An 18,948-nucleotide genomic window follows, 5' to 3' on the forward strand; every position below is an offset into this window, starting at 1 on the left:
AGCCTGCGACGCCCCTGATCCCAAACTCGTTTGAAAAGAATTGCATAAGAAGCTTTTAATTTTACAACTCATGCCACCTATGAGTCCATGAACTATATTGTTGCTTAAAGAAATACTTTTAATAATAATCAGATATAGGTTTGTGTAAAACAGATTTTAAAACTACAACAGGTGGTAAAATAAATGTTTTATCTATAGTGTTTTCCGTATTTTGCGATAAGTAAAGAGATATTGTAAGCCGCTCACAAACCATCATCTTCTCTATATGATGTCTAAGAGATTCTGTGGGTCTTTTCTGAAATTTATCTTTAAGTATTCGAAAGATTTTTAAATCTTCATCTGTTTTGTCAGGGTGGCATTGTCTCAAATGATCTTCTAGTGTAATTAGTTTCATATCGTCATAAAAGGGCACTTAGGCAACCGCTTGTTTGACAAGGAAGGAATGAATCCCAATTTTAAATAATCAAAGTTGTAAAATCTACATTATTTTTGTGAAACATTAGTTACATGTAGTGATGGGAACTAAACTAAATTTTTTTAGTTAAACTAAAACTAAGTTTGAACTAAAAAAAAAGTAATTAAACTTTTAGTTAATCACAAATTGAAAAAATTAGTTAAACTAAACTAAGAAACTTTAGTTAAACTTTTACTAACTATTTTGACCTTTTTTAAGGACGAAACAGCCAAACATGAAAAATATAAACAACAACCAATCTCTAGCAAAATGTAATAAACATTTATTTGTGCACATGAAAAAAGATTTAAATGTCTTTATGGTTGTGACAGGTGGGGAAATGTGATGTGTGTTTGGCGCGTTTTATGTCTAGGGGATGATTATTTTTAAAGCTATCACACACCAACCTATCAGCATATGAATCGGGAGCAGACACGCAACGAGACAAAGCAATGAAAGATAGATGCAAAAGTTAAAAATGAAGAATATTTATTTACATAAATATACATATAAGAATAAAAAGGGGGAGGGTTTGCTTCTATCTCTAAATAATACTAGCTTTAATCATCACTCTTGCACCTAATAAGAGAGTATGTCACTTTGTCCTCTGACTTAGCTGGTTTTCCTGTTGATGTCGCAGCTGGCTGTGTCCTGGCTTGAGGTTCTGCAGCTGGAGGTGGCGCTGTAGCGGATAGAGGGACGCCGGTGATATAGTTCTTGTGGAGTCTCACTCCCCAAAATCTAATATCTGTAGTGGGCACAGTAGGGCGGGTGGCCGGCTACCGTGGGCACAAGGTTACTGCGGGCAGAGCGGATCTGCCGTGGGCAGCGTAGTTGACAGGATATGTCCAGTGAGTTGCAGAGGGTTGGCGTAGCTATGACGTCTCACACAGATCTGAATGTATAGGGACGTCGCACCTAATAGCTTGACAGGTGGGCTGTCGAATAGGCGGGCAATGCCGATAGCGCCGAGTAGTGGAGTTGAGTAGATCTCAGTAGGCAAGTGCAGTGCTGAATAGCACAAAGCACATAAAGAGGCAGGTAACTCTTGATAGCAAATAGGTGATTAATCCAATAGATAAAAAGGCAGACACCTGAGGGAGGCACCAGGTATTCCTCTAGGAGGGGGAATAAATGATATAGTCCAGACTCGATAGCTCAGATATAATGAGAAAGGAGAGAGAGTCTGACTTGATTTGATTTACCTTATATACAGGCCTGGAGAATGTGGGCGGACACAGGAAATGTCCTAGGCTTAGAATTATCTTACACGTGGGCGAAGTCCGACAAGAGATGGGATTCGCACATTGGGAGGTCAATGGGCGTGTTTGTCCTCGTGGTCTCCTAGATCAAAGAGAGACATAGGAGAAAAGGGGGGTGGAGGAGTGACTTGCATTCCACACAAGGTGGTGCCCCCTGCGGCTGTCAGACATCCTGCGATAAGATCAAGGAGTCTGTGTGTATCTTTACCCCGGTCAAGGGAAGATAAATGAAAGGACGCGCCTTAACTATCTCCAATGTGGTCAACTAAGTCTAGCCTGGAGCGGAAAAGGTGTGGCGGGTGAATAATTTAGGGGTAGGATGGGGAAATAATTAAAATAAAATAAATAAATAATGAAAAATAATAATTAATGCTGTGATAATTTTGAGTGACTCTGACAGCGAGTTTTTGACTTGTCACAATGGTATAGATGTAGATCTTAATAGAATCACTAGATTAGACTATAATGATACTAGTATTATAGAAAGAAATTAGACTCTAGAAGTAATTGTCCAAGTTCTAATATAAGTTACCTTTCTAGAAGTAATGATAAAACTGCATGTTGACTCGCTAACTAACTCTAGAATATTCTGGATCTAATTACTAATATCCTCTACAAACGAAATGATCAGAAATATAATCTGAATCTAGAATTAGATCTAGCTACTAGACCTAGATCAAATAATTCATATTTTAATAATTAAGAAAAACTAGTTACTACTACTACTAGATGTAGATCTAAATCTAAAGTCTAGTATATATCTATCTGCTATCTAGAGATTTTAGATTATTATAATTATGATTATAACTAGATATGGGTATTTAGATCTATATACTCTAGTAGATAATACTAGATCTAGATCTAGATCTAATAGATCTAGATAGTAGATATAAGTAGGCTATAATTGTATCAGAACTAGATGCAGATCTAGTCTAGATTTAGTTAATTTAGTATTAGATCTAGTATACTATTATTAGTAGGCTTATTATAGTCATTAATATTATAGATCTATCATCTTTGCATCTTAGGTCTTAAGGCCTAATAAGTAATCTAGATCTAATCTTGACTCTAATTCTAGAATAGTAGAATCTCTAAACTAATAGATCTATATTATTGAATTAGTATAATTTTAAATTTACATTTAGAGCTAAGACTAAGACTACTAAGAGTTACTAGACTCTACTTAAGACTAAAATAATTAAATATAGACTATTATGTCTATAGATCTAATAGTACTAAATAGTTGTAATAGACTAATACTAATAGAATAGACGTCACTCGACTCTAACTTTAGATCTATCTAGTAAAAAGTTTTAAAATAAAAAGAGTCGACATTTCTTTTAATCTATAGTAAAGCAAAATTCTTTGCCTGCAGCTATACAGGAACACACTGGTGTTTAACATAAAAAAAAGCAGCAAAATGTAGATCTATAGAAGCAAGGAATTATCAGGATTTATCAAGCAGCGAAACTTGCTAGAAATATAATGAACACGTTTATTTTTCTCGCCTTTCAAATACCTTGAATTGGCGGGAATAGCGACCATTATAGGGTAAAGGTCAAAAGGCTTTCTAGTGACCTGTGCACCATCTAGTTTATTCTCCTCTCTCTCATTCATTATATATATTCTCCGAATTACATAGATCTAAATATTTATTGGTATGTATGTTAAAAAAGTTTGTAAAATTTGTAATTAAACTTTTTAGTTTGTAACTAAAAAAAATTAATTAAACTAGGATTTTAACTAAACTATTTTTTTTTAATTAAACTTTGGCCTTAACTATTTTTTTTTTAGTTAAACTAAAAGTTAGCAACTTTTTAGTTAACTTTTGCCCATCACTAGTTACATGTAGACAAAATTAAGCTATTTAAATAAGTATAGAAATTAAAACAACAATTTTTCGTTTGAATAGCAGGATAAATATCTAATGGATTAGGTAAACATAATATATTGGTGTATGAAAGAATAACATTATTGGGATGTAAAAATTAAAGTCACGACCTTCTTAAATGAAATCAATTATCGTAGACCCCCGTGGACATCTCGTAGACTCCCAATTTATTTTTTCCCTTTCGCAGACCCCCTGGGGGGTCTATATAGACCAATTTGGGAATCACTGATCTAGAGTCTTAGAAAGTCTTGATTTTAGACTAGATATAAGTCTAGTACACTATATAAATCTATATATACGCTGCCTTCATGGACCTCACTAAGGCTTTTGACACGGTCAATGGTTAATTGAGGATTTTGGCCAGGCTCAGATGCCCAACTACGCTCCTATCCATTCTCAAGCAGTTTCATGTGGGACAAAAAGGCAAGATTAGACATAATGGTGACATGTCGATTACTTCCAATAGAAAATTGTGTACTTGCTCCTCATGGGCGCCCGCAGGATTTGTTTTTTCTAAACTAGATTCGATCTGAAATGTAGATATAGAGTCTACTTAATGACAATGTCACTGATTCCGAAGATTAATGATGAGTTCGTCCTTGCGAACGCCGGTATGGACTAGTATAGAGGGACTTCTTATAGTCCGACAGTTACGAATCACATGTGCCAATGTGGTGATATGAATACGCCTACATTATACGCAGAACCGTGAGTGGAGTGAACTGTATACATATACGCAGAACCTATTGCGACTTGACGGCTTTTGTAAATTTGTCTGCTGTACTGTACGAGATGCCAAAAAATATGTAGATTCTAAAGTTCTAGAACAATAGATCTATTCCACTTAATTTATTAACATAAATATATAAGGTCATTTATAATTAGTAGCTCTGTATCTACTATTTTACCAATCCATTCCTACAGAATTTAATATACAGATTTAATTATACTAATAAAGAGATGTAATATAGATCTATACGGTGTTAGCAAATACCGTTACACAACAAAACGAACCTCAGTTTTTCTTAACTAAGATTCTTGGTGTGTAATAGTAAAACATCACCTACCTAAATAAATTGTAAATAGAAAGCAAATACCTATATTTATTGTAGTATATATAGTTCTGTGGTTTTTATATTATATAACCTTCGTAACTTCTTCTATAGATAAATGACTTTTATAATTTCTTTTACTGAAAAATTGGGCTATTCGCGTCGGACACATATATAATTTGTATGTGCAGCAAAAAACCCATTGCTGTTGTGTTTTGTTTTGTTTTTGTTGTTGTTTTTTTTATTTATGTCTTGTCTTGTCAGGTACAATGAATAATTGACGATAGCTAATTGGATGCCATAATTGAATTCTGCTATCTTGGATCTACAATTCAAGATGACCTGTCTCTAGAAGAGGAGATAAAAAAAAACGCATAGGGAAGGCTGCATCGATCTTTGCTAGACTCAGACCAAGAGTTTGGGAAAACCGGAAGCTCACAACAGCGACCAAAATGGAGGTCTACAGGGCATGCGTTCAGAGTACGCTAATGTACGGCGGTGAGTCATGGACTACCTACTCTAAGCAAGAGAGAAAACTAAACTCATTCCACTTGCGCTGCCTCCGAAGGATCTTAAATATATCACATGGCAAGAGAGAGTGTGCAATACTGAGATCCTTGCACAAACGGGCCATCCCAGCATCTTTACAGTCTTCAATCAACGTCGCCTGCGCTGGCTCGGACATGTTCGCCGGATGGAGGACAATCGCATCCTGAAAATCATACTTTACTGGCAACTTGCGTCTGGCTCAACAAAAACTTGGTTCTCCAAAATTCCCTTAACTTGGGAAGACATAGCCTTAGACCGCACTCGTTGGAAAAAGACAGTGGCCAAGAAAGCTCTGGGCAGTGACAAAAACATGGGCCTCAGCTTTGGAAGAAAAGCGTGCCTTACGAGAAATGGCCAGCTCCTCTACCACCAAAGCGAAAGCCGCCTTGACCTGCGATATTTGTGGACGGGAGTGTCTCTCCAAAATAGGGCTCCACAGTCAAATACATTTTTTTTCCGAGATGAACCCTAGTCGTTCCTACGACTGAAGGAGGCCAACAACAGTTGTATCAATTAGTTTGGATTAGTCATGTAATTAAATTTTTAATAGATCTAGACCAACAACAATAAATCTCTGCGAATAGAAATATTTTTATCAATTGTTTTTGTTTAGCGCTATTTTATGCTTTCTCCCTAAAGCCGTCACTGACACACTAACTACTCTGCTAGTGAGGTGCCAATGAAAATAGAAGATTGTATAGCAATGTTTCCCAAACATTTGACATGTGTCTAGCCCTTCTATAATTGAGGAGCCCCGCCTTCCTTTTTTGTTCCTAAATGTAGCTGCATGAGAAGAATACAATTGTTTGTGCTGAAATGACAGATCGTTTAATTTTGTTCCATGATTATTTCGATCTGACATTCTGTTCCACGTCTCATAGTCATTTCCCTTTTTTTTTTTTTTTTGTTACTTAATGTCTACAAATGCTGAAAAACCAGTTCTACGTAAATATGTAGTTGGAAAAGGCAACAAGGTGTATTTCAACATTTTGTTTTCTTTTAAACTGGATACACACACATGTTGCATTTGTAATCAGATAGATGTGGACGTCTATTTATAGTTAAGAAGTCTGAAGTCAATTTCAACAACTGCTCTTTTTCCGCGTGCGACAAATCTGGCATGGATTTTGTGTTCATGTTAAATGTTGTCCTTTCAATTCTGTTTCAATCAAGGAAATGGTTTTTCAAGCTCATTTGCGAAGAGTGTAATCGCGTACCCCTTCCAATGTCTTCCCGTACCCCACTGCTGTATATATTGTTCTATTGTTATTTACAGACTACCTTTAAAGTGGTGACCTATGAAGGGGACTAATTCAGCTTATTTCACCCCTACATTCAAGTACAATTTCTTTCCCTTTTTCGTGATACCAAAAAAAAAAATTAATTACCAATAATTGATTTACAAATCGGTTGTTGTTTTTTTAATTGATTTTTTGTGTTTTTAGGTACAAGAAATAACTGCAAATTTCAGCTTGATCCGTGCTTGGGTGTCAAAGAAATAGCGTTTACAAACTTTTTACCAGACATGAAACCACAAAAGCATTATATAGAGAGAAGAAAATCACATGAAGAAATATACCTCAATAACACAATGGAACGAAAGAAAGTTACACACCAAAAAAGTGTTTAGCGAAAGAAAAAAAATATTGTTTTGTTCTTTTGACTCAAAAATGTCTTTCAAATACGTGGTTGGTAGAAAGTGAGAATAAAAAATCATTTTGGGGTTTTGATCTTAAAAATGGGGCTTAGTTTACCTGTACTTAATATAGGTAAGAGGTTAAATTGTTCGTATTTCATCGTCCACAACAAGTGGAAAAAATTAGTGTTCATTATTATTACAAGAGAGTGGTCAGGACCAAAAATTTTATTTATTGTAAATGCTTGTAACGTAGCTTTTCTGCAGCTTTACAGTCCAGAGTCCAAAGAGTGGATAACTTTCTTATTTGCGACTGTAGAATTGTGTAGCACACATAATCAGCTGAGCTCTTCATTAGGTACACGTGATCTTTACTTACATCAACTTACAGCTTACCAATGGTGCAACATGAATGCATATATATGAGGAGCATAGTACAAGGCGGTGAGACGCAATTAAAAACGTATGCTCTATAGCTTGAATTATATAATGTTACTTCAGCAGGCAGTGATATGATTGCTCTCTTAAAACTCCATTTTCTTCACCTCTCTTAGGTTGACTGTAAAACGAATCAATGACGTCTCTCTAAATGACTGTGAAGTTAATTGACCTCTCTACCTGACTACCAAGTTAACTTACTTCTCTCTACATGACTACTAAGTTAACTGATGTCTCTCTACATGACAACCAAGTTAACTGACGTCTCTCTACATGACTACCAAATTAACTGACTTCTCTCTACATGACTACCAAGCTAACTCACGTCTCTCTACATGACTACTAAATTACAGACGTATCTCTACATGACTACCAAGTTAACTGATGTCTCTCTACATGACTACCAAGTTAACTGACGTCTCTCTACATGACTACCAAGTTAACTGACGTATCTCTACATGACTACCAAGTTAACTGACGTCTCTCTACATGACTACCAAGTTAACTGACGTCTCTCTACATGACTACCAAATTAACTGACTTCTCTCTACATGACTACCAAGTTAACTGACGTCACTCTACATGACTACCAAGTTAACTGACGTCTCTCTACATGACTACCAAGTTAACTGACGTCTCTCTACATGACTACCAAATTAACTGACTTCTCTCTACATGACTACCAAGTTAACTGACGTCTCTCTACATGACTACCAAATTAACTGACTTCTCTCTACATGACTACCAAGTTAACTGACGTCTCTCTACATGACTACCAAGTTAACTGACGTCTCTCTACATGACTACCAAGTTAACTGACGTATCTCTACATGACTACTAAGTTAACTGACGTCTCTCTACATGACTACCAAGTTAACTGACGTCTCTCTACATGACTACCAAGTTAACTGACGTCTCTCTACATGACTACCAAGTTAACTGACGTCTCTCTACATGACTACCAAGTTAACTGACGTCTCTCTACATGACTACCAAGTTAACTGACGTCTCTCTACATGACTACCAAATTAACTGACTTCTCTCTACATGACTACCAAGTTAACTGACGTCTCTCTACATGACTACCAAGTTAACTGACGTCTCTCTACATGACTACCAAGTTAACTGACGTCTCTCTACATGACTACCAAATTAACTGACTTCTCTCTACATGACTACCAAGTTAACTGACGTCTCTCTACATGACTACCAAATTAACTGACTTCTCTCTACATGACTACCAAGTTAACTGACGTCTCTCTACATGACTACCAAGTTAACTGACGTATCTCTACATGACTACCAAGTTAACTGACGTCTCTCTACATGACTACCAAGTTAACTGACGTCTCTCTACATGACTACCAAGTTAACTGACGTCTCTCTACATGACTACCAAGTTAACTGACGTCTCTCTACATGACTACCAAGTTAACTGACGTCTCTCTACATGACTACCAAGTTAACTGACGTCTCTCTACATGACTACCAAATTAACTGACTTCTCTCTACATGACTACCAAGTTAACTGACGTCTCTCTACATGACTACCAAATTAACTGACTTCTCTCTACATGACTACCAAGTTAACTGACGTCTCTCTACATGACTACCAAGTTAACTGACGTCTCTCTACATGACTACCAAGTTAACTGACGTATCTCTACATGACTACTAAGTTAACTGACGTCTCTCTACATGACTACCAAGTTAACTGACGTCTCTCTACATGACTACCAAATTAACTGACTTCTCTCTACATGACTACCAAGTTAACTGACGTCTCTCTACATGACTACCAAGTTAACTGACGTCTCTCTACATGACTACCAAATTAACTGACTTCTCTCTACATGACTACCAAGTCAACTGACGTCTCTCTACATGACTACCAAATTAACTGACTTCTCTCTACATGACTACCAAGTTAACTGACGTCTCTCTACATGACTACCAAGTTAACTGACGTCTCTCTACATGACTACCAAGTTAACTGACGTCTCTCTACATGACTACCAAGTTAACTGACGTATCTCTACATGACTACTAAGTTAACTGACGTCTCTCTACATGACTACCAAGTTAACTGACGTCTCTCTACATGACTACCAAGTTAACTGACGTCTCTCTACATGACTACCAAGTTAACTGACGTCTCTCTACATGACTACCAAGTTAACTGACGTCTCTCTACATGACTGCCAAGTTAACTGACGTCTCTCTACATGACTGCCAAGTTAACTGACCTCTCTCTACATGACTACCAGGTTAACTGACTTCTATCTAAATGACTACCAGGTTAACTGACTTCTATCTAAATGACTATCAAATTAACTGACTTGTATCTAAATGACTATCAAATTAACTGACTTGTATCTAAATGACTATAAAATTAACTGACTTGTATCTAAATGACTACCAAGTTAACTGACTTGTATCTAAATTACTACCAAATTAACTGAATTGTATCTAAATGACTACTAAATTAACTGACTTGTATCTAAATGACTATCAAATTAACTGACTTCTTTCTATATGTATACTAAGTTAACTGAACTAATATCTCAGACCCAGTCTCAAGTCGACTAGCTAGTGACTTCTGTATCTTGTTCTCTTGTTTCCCCGTACATTTGGTCATCTAATTATAATGTTCCCATGTTCTTACTATCTTGCTCTATGTTCAACAGAATTCCCCTCAAATATTACTAATTTCAACAAGGTTATATGTTATTATTAATGCACTTACCCATTGTTGACTACTCATGGTCTGGCCTTAACAATTTACTATCTCAAGAGAAAGATTTCAAAAGCTATTTTATATTTCGAAAGCGAAAGAAATGATAATATTTATTAGTTTAGACACGCGCACGCTGATTGTCTGTCTACGAGCGACTAGTGTGCAGGATGATTGCTAGTAAACACTGCAGCCAGGATAAGATCGTGGTGTGACTCGCGTTTTTAAATAAAACAAGATTACAAAGAGATTAAACAGAGGGTTTGTGTTATCACACAAACTCAGAGGCGGCCCCCATCGAATTCACCAATGGACCAGGAATATTCAAACCATAGTCTTGTTTTCATAGTTGAAAGTAATAACATATAAAAATCATTATATAAAAATCATTGGGCACTAAAATAATAATAATAACTATTATAATATAAAATAAATATTAAATTAAATTAATTTTTCTCTTTTAAAGTTTACATTTTTCAAAATAAATTCTCATCAAACATAAAAGTACTTTTTCAATTACAAGTGTTGTTTTTTATATATTCATTAAGTCAAGTTCACCTTTCGAACCTAGTGACGATGTAAAGGTCATCTGTTTCTATGGCCCACAGTTAACGAGGGTGTCATGTGGCAAGAATAACGATCAACCACCTTTACTTTTCCCCATTTAATGTCAGGTACAAATAATTAGAGCTGGGTGGACTCAAGGCGTACTGAAGATCCCGAATGGAAAAATCCCTGTCTTCACTGGAATACGAAACCCAGTTCGGAATCCAAGCGCTTTACCACTCAGCCACTGCGCCTTTATATTGTAATAACTGAAGGGAGGCAACTCAACAAGATCTAGATGTTTATTTACATGGAGACATGACAAACACATAGGACATCTGCCTTCAACACAGCATCTTCATCTCGGCTCTAGGGCAGAAATCGTTCTCTATTCTTTGACTGTCAACATTCGACTTAGTCTTGTCTCTAATAGTGCGCACCTTCTGTACTATCTTGGATGGCGTTGTGCATGGCAAGGTTATAACAATATATTCATTTTTCGTACACTTATATTTTTTTAAATAATAATCATTTACCTTATCCATACATTCAAAATCAATAAAATGCCACATGTAATAAAGAGAAACTAATAAAGATTTATTCTTCTTGCAAAATTAGATACATTGGCAACACGAAAAAAAAATTCTTGACCTACTTTAGGTAGTGAGCAGAAACATATATAAATATGGTAGTGAGCTAGAAATGACTTGGGTGACAATAATTAAAACTTTTCTCCCTCGCAAATAAAAATTAATATCTCCCCCTTCCGTTTCTCATACTAACTAGATCTGGATCTCGAACTACTAGAACTAGATCTATAACTATAGAATCTAGATATAGACTAGAACTCGTATAACTTTGCACGTTTAATCTAAAAATTACTAGACCTAGGCCAATGTTATGATCAGGAATAGTAGGCCTATACATTTAAATTTGGTACCTGGTAATGGTGTACTATGTCGTTCGTATGCGGGTCACTTCTACATTCATAATATATCTATTATCAATATATTTAGATCTGGGCTCTATTTAGTCTCATTTAGACTGTCTAGTGTATAATGAGGATATGTCAAAACTGTAGCTCGTTTCTTTTAAAACTTAAAACTAAAGCGTAGTTCGTATAAAAAAACAACAATATTTCAATCAGTATTTCATTACATGAGTTAGTTAATAAATGGAAAATATATTGTATAATAATACATTGATACTTTTGCCATTGTGACCTTAGATAAAAATTTGTTGTTAACAATGCGCAAATCTATGAATGAAGCTTGAGTTATTAATGAAGAAGTATATGACCTTTTTAAAAAAACTTTGATCCCTTGAAGCATGGGGGTAGCCAGGATTTTTTTTCGGGGGGGGGGGGGGTTGGGGGATTCCTCCCCGCCCCCCCCCCCAAAACCGGCGGAAAAAAAATATGTATGTGTGTGTGTTTGTGTGTACATAATTAATCTTTATTACATTCTGACCCTTTCGGAAGACGTTTATTGCTTATTGTAGACTCCCCGCCCTTGCTAGCAAGGGGGACTGGGGGAGCTCGCAGCGTTCCCCCAGCGCGGGGCGGAGCCCCGCCGCCGAGAACTATTTCTGGTATTGAAAGACAACAAAATGCATATTCTGAGGTATCTACAGTGCATTATCTTGTTATTAAAAAGTTTTATTTCAAAAACCTAATGTGCTATTCTTACTGACTTAGACCCTCTCGCACCGTTCGGTGCATTTTCCGGCAAGCTGTTTCCGCAACTCTTATTTTGCGTAATTCATTTTGTCGGAGAAAATGTCCCGCAAAACCTCATGCGACGCTCTGTCACAACCTTACTAAGGATTCGACTCCCAGTTATGCATATGCTTTCTTTGATTTAGACCCGATCTCTATAACTGACTCCTAAAATCTGTCTTAGCCATCTTTTATTGAGCCACATTTAGTGTTTTTCAATTTCGGTAGAAGACTATTCACACTTTATTAATGGAGCCCAAGCCACTGGTAGAAATGTGTAACCTTTCTTGACTACGCTCTTGGAATTACATGCCTGTATTTCGCTTTAGATTTTATATCGAAACTGGAGCTTTTTTCGTCAAATCATCTGTTGAGGGGTTTTAAACTAAAAAATATCTGGAGTTTTTTTTGGTTTTTTAAAATTCAAAACCCATTTAGCTACGATCATAGAATTTGGTGACTGTAGTTTGCTTTAAAATAATATTGAAGAGAGAGGTTTTCAACTCTAAACCCTCTGTATGGGAATTTTAAACTTAAAACCATATGGAGGGGTTTTAAACTTTAAAGAAAAAGCCATCTGGAGGAGGGGGATTTAAACTCAAAACCCCTTTGGCTACGCTCATAGATTTTATAGTGTGTAATTTGCTTTTTTTTATATTGAAGAGGTACTTTTTACCTTGAAAACACAACTGGAGGGGGGGGGGTTAAACTCAAAACCCCTTCGGCTACACTCATAGAATTTTGAGTGTGTGATTTGCTTTTTTTTTATATTGAAGAGGGGGGTTTATCGTAAATTTTGGAGGGGGTTTTAAAATCAAAATCTTCACTTAACTGTGCAGTTGGAATTTGGGGATTGTTGTTTGCATTTTTTGTTGTTTTGTTTTATAGAAGAGGGGGATTTAACTGCAAAAATCTCTGGTAGAGGGTTTTAAACTCAAAGCCCCGGGCCCCCCCCCCCTGGCTACGCCCATGCCTTGAAGTTTTTCATATAAAAGTGGTGTAATTTTTTAAAAATATGCTTGCATAGATAATTGTAAAAATTAAATGGAAAATTAAAAAAATAGCTGTTTCATCAAAGTTTTGAATGATCTAAAATATCATGATGTCTGATTTTCATTTTCTCTTTTAGCTTCTGAGATCAAGCGGGACGGACGGATGGACGGACGGACGGACAGACAGACACACCACACAAAACTAATAGCGTCTATTCCTCTTAAGGGGACGCTAAAAAATCACTTTTAACCAAATACATTCTATGATCATTTTTTTTTACATGATTGTACATATCGTGACATGAAATTATTATTTCTTTATTATCAAATATCTTTGGGGTTGTTTTTTTAGCGGCCCCCGAAAGGGGAAAATACACTATTAGTTTTGTGAGAAATGTCTGTCCGTCTGTCCGTCCGTCCCGTTTAGATCTCGTAAACTAGAAAAGATATTGAAAATCCGACATCACAATATTTTAGACCATTCAAAGTTCTGATGCATCGGCTACTTTTTTTTTTCTGAAAGAGAAAAATCTAATTTTTAAAATCAGTTATGCAAGCAGCTATTTTAAGAGAAAAAGCTAATTTGTAAATTTCATTTTTCTGAACTTTTATTTATTGCGAAAGTATTTTTTTTTTCTTTGAGGATTCGAATAAGCGATTGAACTTTTTTAAAACAATTAGATCAATTTTAAGACAAGTATAGGGTTAGATAAGTATAAGTTAGGCCAGGGACCCGGGTTCGAATCCTGGTGAAGACTGGGATTTTCAACTTTGGAATCTTTGGGCGCCTCTGAGTCCACTCAGCTCCAATGGGTACCTGACATTAGTTGGGGAAAAGTAACGGCGGTTGGTCGTTGTGCTGGCTACATGACACCCTCGTTAACCGTAGGCCACAAAAACAGATGACCACATTGTCTGAAAGGGGAACTAGTTAGGCCAGGTTCACATCTAACTTTACATTCACTTTCACCTATCCTTTGATCTGCGGGACCGTTGGGGCACTACACAAGATCTGTTAACCTTCTTTCTCCATTCTTATCTCCCATTTGTCTTTGATATAATTTCATTCGGATGTTCTTTCTGAAAATATTGAAGCCTGCCTGGGTGGATCACTTCGGGGGCCGATTTTGAGTTTGTGTTTTCACACAAACTGTCTTTTGTAATCTTGTTTTGGTTGTTGTTGGAATGGCAAAAGAAATAAAATATTTTTTTGTTTAACATGTTTTTGCTGTTCCTTTCGAAGGAAATATTGCATCCTAGTTTAAATCTCACACAGGACTGCGGAGGATGGCGGCGGGCAAGATTCAAACCTGGGACCATCGAGACCACAATCCTGGGCGCATACAAAATGACCAGATTTAAGATAAATATAACATACATATTTCTTTAAGCCACAAGTGAGCGTGCTTAAATAATGAATTCTACGGTACTGTACAGTGACAAAAGTATGATCTAATTTATTTAAATACTTTTTGTACACAGGATAAACCAAGTTAGCTATTTTTGGATTCGTTTCCCGAAAGTCCACAATACATTATCCGTCATCCAGTTTCCTGTCATTCAATGAAATAAAACCATAAAAATTAAAAAATAAACTTTTATTTTGGAATAGTTTTATACTCTGCAAGTGTGGTGTTGAATTTCTTTGCAAATTAATCATCCTTAAAATGCTGAAAAATAATTAACATCATTTTTTTACAAAGCCTGTCTGTCTGTCTGTCTCTCTGTCTGTCTCTTTCAAGCTGAAATTTTGCACAAATATATTTTTTTACCTGACAACACAAGAATCAATTTTTAAAAATTTAAAAAATAAGTTAATTAGCTAGCGAAAATTAATTATTTGTCACTTTTTTGTATCTAAAACAAGGGAAAGAAATTGTACTAGACTAAAATTGTGGTTTAAGCAGATTTAGTCCCCTTTACGGGCGAACCTCTAAATTGAAACAAACAATATATAACTATACAATCTTCTTTTAGTTATAAGTACCTCACTATCAGAGTGGTGAGCAAGGAGGCGTGAGCCACACGTTGGAATTCGGGTCGTACCCTCTCCGTTTTTATGTAAAATGCTGTTAAATACCAATTACGGTTAAAAACCACCCAGATATCTGTCAGAGTGGGTTTTACAAGTCTAGAGTATGACTTATCATGCTGGGTTCCCCACCACCGAACAGCATAAACCAAAGCAAAGAGTAACAATATGTCAAACTAAACATCGACAAAATGACATTCAACTGAACAACAATCGTTCAACATGAACACTAGTAATGATAACGGGGAGTTCACTTACATGAGTTCACAACAAGAGTGTATGTTTAACTTACATGAGTTCACAACAAGAGTGTATGTTTAACTTACATGAGTTCACAACAAGAGTGTATGTTTAACTTACATGAGTTCACAACAAGAGTGTATGTTTAACTTACATGAGTTCACAACAAGAGTGTATGTTTAACTTACATGAGTTCACAACAACAGTGTATGTTTAACTTACATGAGTTCACAACAAGAGTGTATGTTTAACTTACATGAGTTCACAACAAGAGTGTATGTTTAACTTACATGAGTTCACAACAAGAGTGTATGCTTAACAATTTAATGAATGGATGACTATTAGGACAAGAATGATGAATAAATAGTATTAGTGTTTACAAGTGAAACATATTATTCAAATGAGATATATCACACCTTAGGCTCGGTGACACAATTTGATCAAGAATAGACGGGCCTGCTATCGAAAGAGGTTCTATCCAAAGAAAAAGACAGAGAGGAATGGAGAAAGACGGTTGACTAATCTTGTGTGGAGCCCCAACGGTCCAAAAGACTAAGGGATAACTGAAAGGCGGTGAAAGGCGGTTGGTCGTTGTGCTGGCCTCGTGACACCCTGCTTGTTAACCGGTCAAAGAAACATATGACCTTAACATCATCTGCCCTGTAGAACGCACAATAACATGAAAACCTAGTTTAACTGTCTGCATCTTAGAAATGACTGCACACACAACAGAACATCAAGTCCACTTGTTGGAAGGTAATTTAATATCCTTACGTTCAGTAAAACAATTGCTGTCAAGAGTGTTTTATATTTTAGCAAAACCTCTTTGTATTTCAAATTAAGTCTTGATATTAGTGTTTCTAATGGCGTTGAGCCTGTTCATTCATAAATGTTGTCATCATAAAGTTGATGAAAACATTAATATTTTTACTACATTTGTTTGCACAGGATTCCATCAATAGTTGCTTTCTATCTGACTTATTTTCTGTTGCTTCGTTTTCGATTCTTTTGATTCCAATCAACACGTTGCTAAACTTCAAGATAATAATTGTGATTTGTCAAGGACTTCGTGGCGTTACCAACCTGAGACCATGCAACATTTCCATTCAAACAATAAAAATGTATGTATCGTATGTGACTGGATATGTCATCTACAGGACTTTGAACGTTGTTGCTGGTCCCTTCATAGATCGATACGAACATATTCACACTAACGTCGATCTCTATAAGAAATAAAGGCCTTAAGTTTCTTCTTTATCGTTTAGTGTGTATAAGGAATTAATGTCCACTAGAAGCACTCTAGACGCGGATGTAGACTATTTACGACAATGATTGACATTAGTATAAGACTTTAACAAAATATAAGATGATGTTCTTATTCAATGGCGAGGCTCAAAGTGTTGCTTTGAATAAGAATAGTATAACTAGCATCTTAAAACAATTTACTAGCACTCATGCTCCTTTTCCAAGGCCCTACCGGTCCTATTGGGTACCTGCGCACCTGCCCATAGAGCAGTGGCGTAGCTAGGGTGGAGGGAGGAGGGGGAGAATTTGAAAATCACCCCTGCCCCCACTTGAGAGTGTTTTTTTACATTAAAAATTAAATATTACGCAAAATGCAGGGGCCCCAAAAGAAGTCAAGCCACCCGGCCCCCAAAAGATGGAAAATTCCTAGCTACGCCCCTGCCATAGAGCCAGTCCGCCCCTAATGCACTTCCAATCCTTTTATTTACCTCTTCTTTTTCTGTTATGTAGTGCTTGAGTAAAAACTGTCACTGAGTAAAAGATTGCGTGGTGAAAGCTTTTTTTTTTTTAGGGAAAGAAACTCATTATTACTGCAATAACTCCCAGTACTGCAAAATGTATCTCCCTTTTTTCTACGTATTAATAGTTGTGCAAAGTTTCAACCATAAACTTATGTATTGTATCTAGACAGGACATGGACATCTATTAAAACTACAAAAAATGTGAATTTTTTTTTAAGTTGAAACAAGGCGTTGTTTTGTAAAGTAGTTACAAGAAGTAAAGTTTATTTTCAACCCTAACCTATGTAACATATAATTTAATTTTTAGCATAATAATGTCAGTTTAATTAAAATTTCAGAGAACTGAAAAATACAAAGATATATAGGAAAAAAAGCGACTTCTGGCCCAATACTTTTTAATCAAAGAAACGAAACGGACTAGTCCAACAAACCCTATTGAACATCAAAAATAATACTCTCGTCTCATAGTTATTATCTTCCAATTTTTAGATACATAATCTAGAAAGATCTAGGTAACCAATCTATTTAAATATACATAAGATGATATAAATCAACATGAATTATTTCGATCTAGGATTTTTGAAACAATGGAAACTAACAGGAAATAGCTTTGTTTCATATATTAGCGTGAATATATAGTTCTGTGATTAATAGCCCATTCAAAAGAAAATCCGAGAAACAATTTGCATTATTTCTAAACTTTGAAAACTAAAGATCATCACTTTTCTAAGACAGAAAGGATTAATTGAGGTGACTTCCCTTAGAGCTTACAAAATGAGTTACGTACATAAAAATCTAAATATATAAGTCTGTGAATCGACCAGCCGCAGATAAGAATCTGTTCCCGCTTTCCAGTCTAGATATAATATATAAGTCTATGGATGCATATTCTATTATTGGCCTAACGAAGGTCTCGATTTTATTCGTTTTTGTTTTCAAGATATACGTTGATCTAGCAGTTCTCCGCTAGACTTCCCAGCAGGCTGAAAAGAGGGGGGGGGGACGAACAGGATTTTTTTTTTTACATGACGTCGTCACAAATTAAAGTTTGAGAAAACTCTAACAATATGACTTCATTAATAGATGCGTTTAAACTACCTATGAACAAGAATATACAGATCAGTTAGGTTAGGGGACGAAGTCCAGACCATTAGTGACTTGAATAAAGTTTAATGCACAAAAGCCTCAGTAGAGTCTCTGTCCGTAATGAGATGTTGTTGTCTCGAAGACCTAACACAAACTGACTAATAATACGATACATAAACTAGAACCCACAAATCCGTGACGTCACTAAATGTCGCGTTCAAGGTCCGTCAACTAAGGTGCGTCTCAATACTGTCTAATAGATTCCTGCCCCCCCCCCTTTTTTTCCGCCCTTAAAAAAAATATGTCAATATTTTTCTATTACTGTCTTTACTGTAATGAACTACTTAAGAGGTATTTAAAAAATGCATTGTATTTTTAAATGCAGAAATGGAATGAATTCCTACATGGATAATAAAGATTGTTAATATTATTATAATTACTATTACAATTTATTATTATATGGTCTTATCAACGTAAGTGAACAGAAAAAAAAAAGAAAAAAGTTTGAAGCGAATTGTATTATTTTTATTTTACTTATATAAATAAATTAATG

General features: G+C 35.8%; 1 protein-coding gene across 3 annotated transcripts in view; it reads right to left on the bottom strand.

Annotated features, from left to right (window-relative positions):
• Positions 1–10,238, bottom strand: part of LOC106051190 (uncharacterized) — a 118,259-nt gene extending 108,021 nt beyond the window's left edge. The window contains exon 1 of one of the 3 annotated variants that reach the window (XM_056019567.1): positions 10,029–10,238. In XM_056019567.1, the coding sequence (XP_055875542.1) occupies positions 10,029–10,046 (18 nt within the window). In that variant the 5' untranslated portion in view covers positions 10,047–10,238. The remainder of the gene's footprint in view (positions 1–10,028) is intronic. The other 2 variants (XM_056019569.1, XM_056019566.1) reach the window with 2 other exon arrangements.
• Positions 10,239–18,948: the final 8,710 nt, after the last annotated feature.

The sequence above is a fragment of the Biomphalaria glabrata genome, chromosome 2, assembly GCF_947242115.1.
Source record: "Biomphalaria glabrata chromosome 2, xgBioGlab47.1, whole genome shotgun sequence".
Classification (NCBI taxonomy): Eukaryota; Metazoa; Mollusca; class Gastropoda; family Planorbidae; genus Biomphalaria; species Biomphalaria glabrata.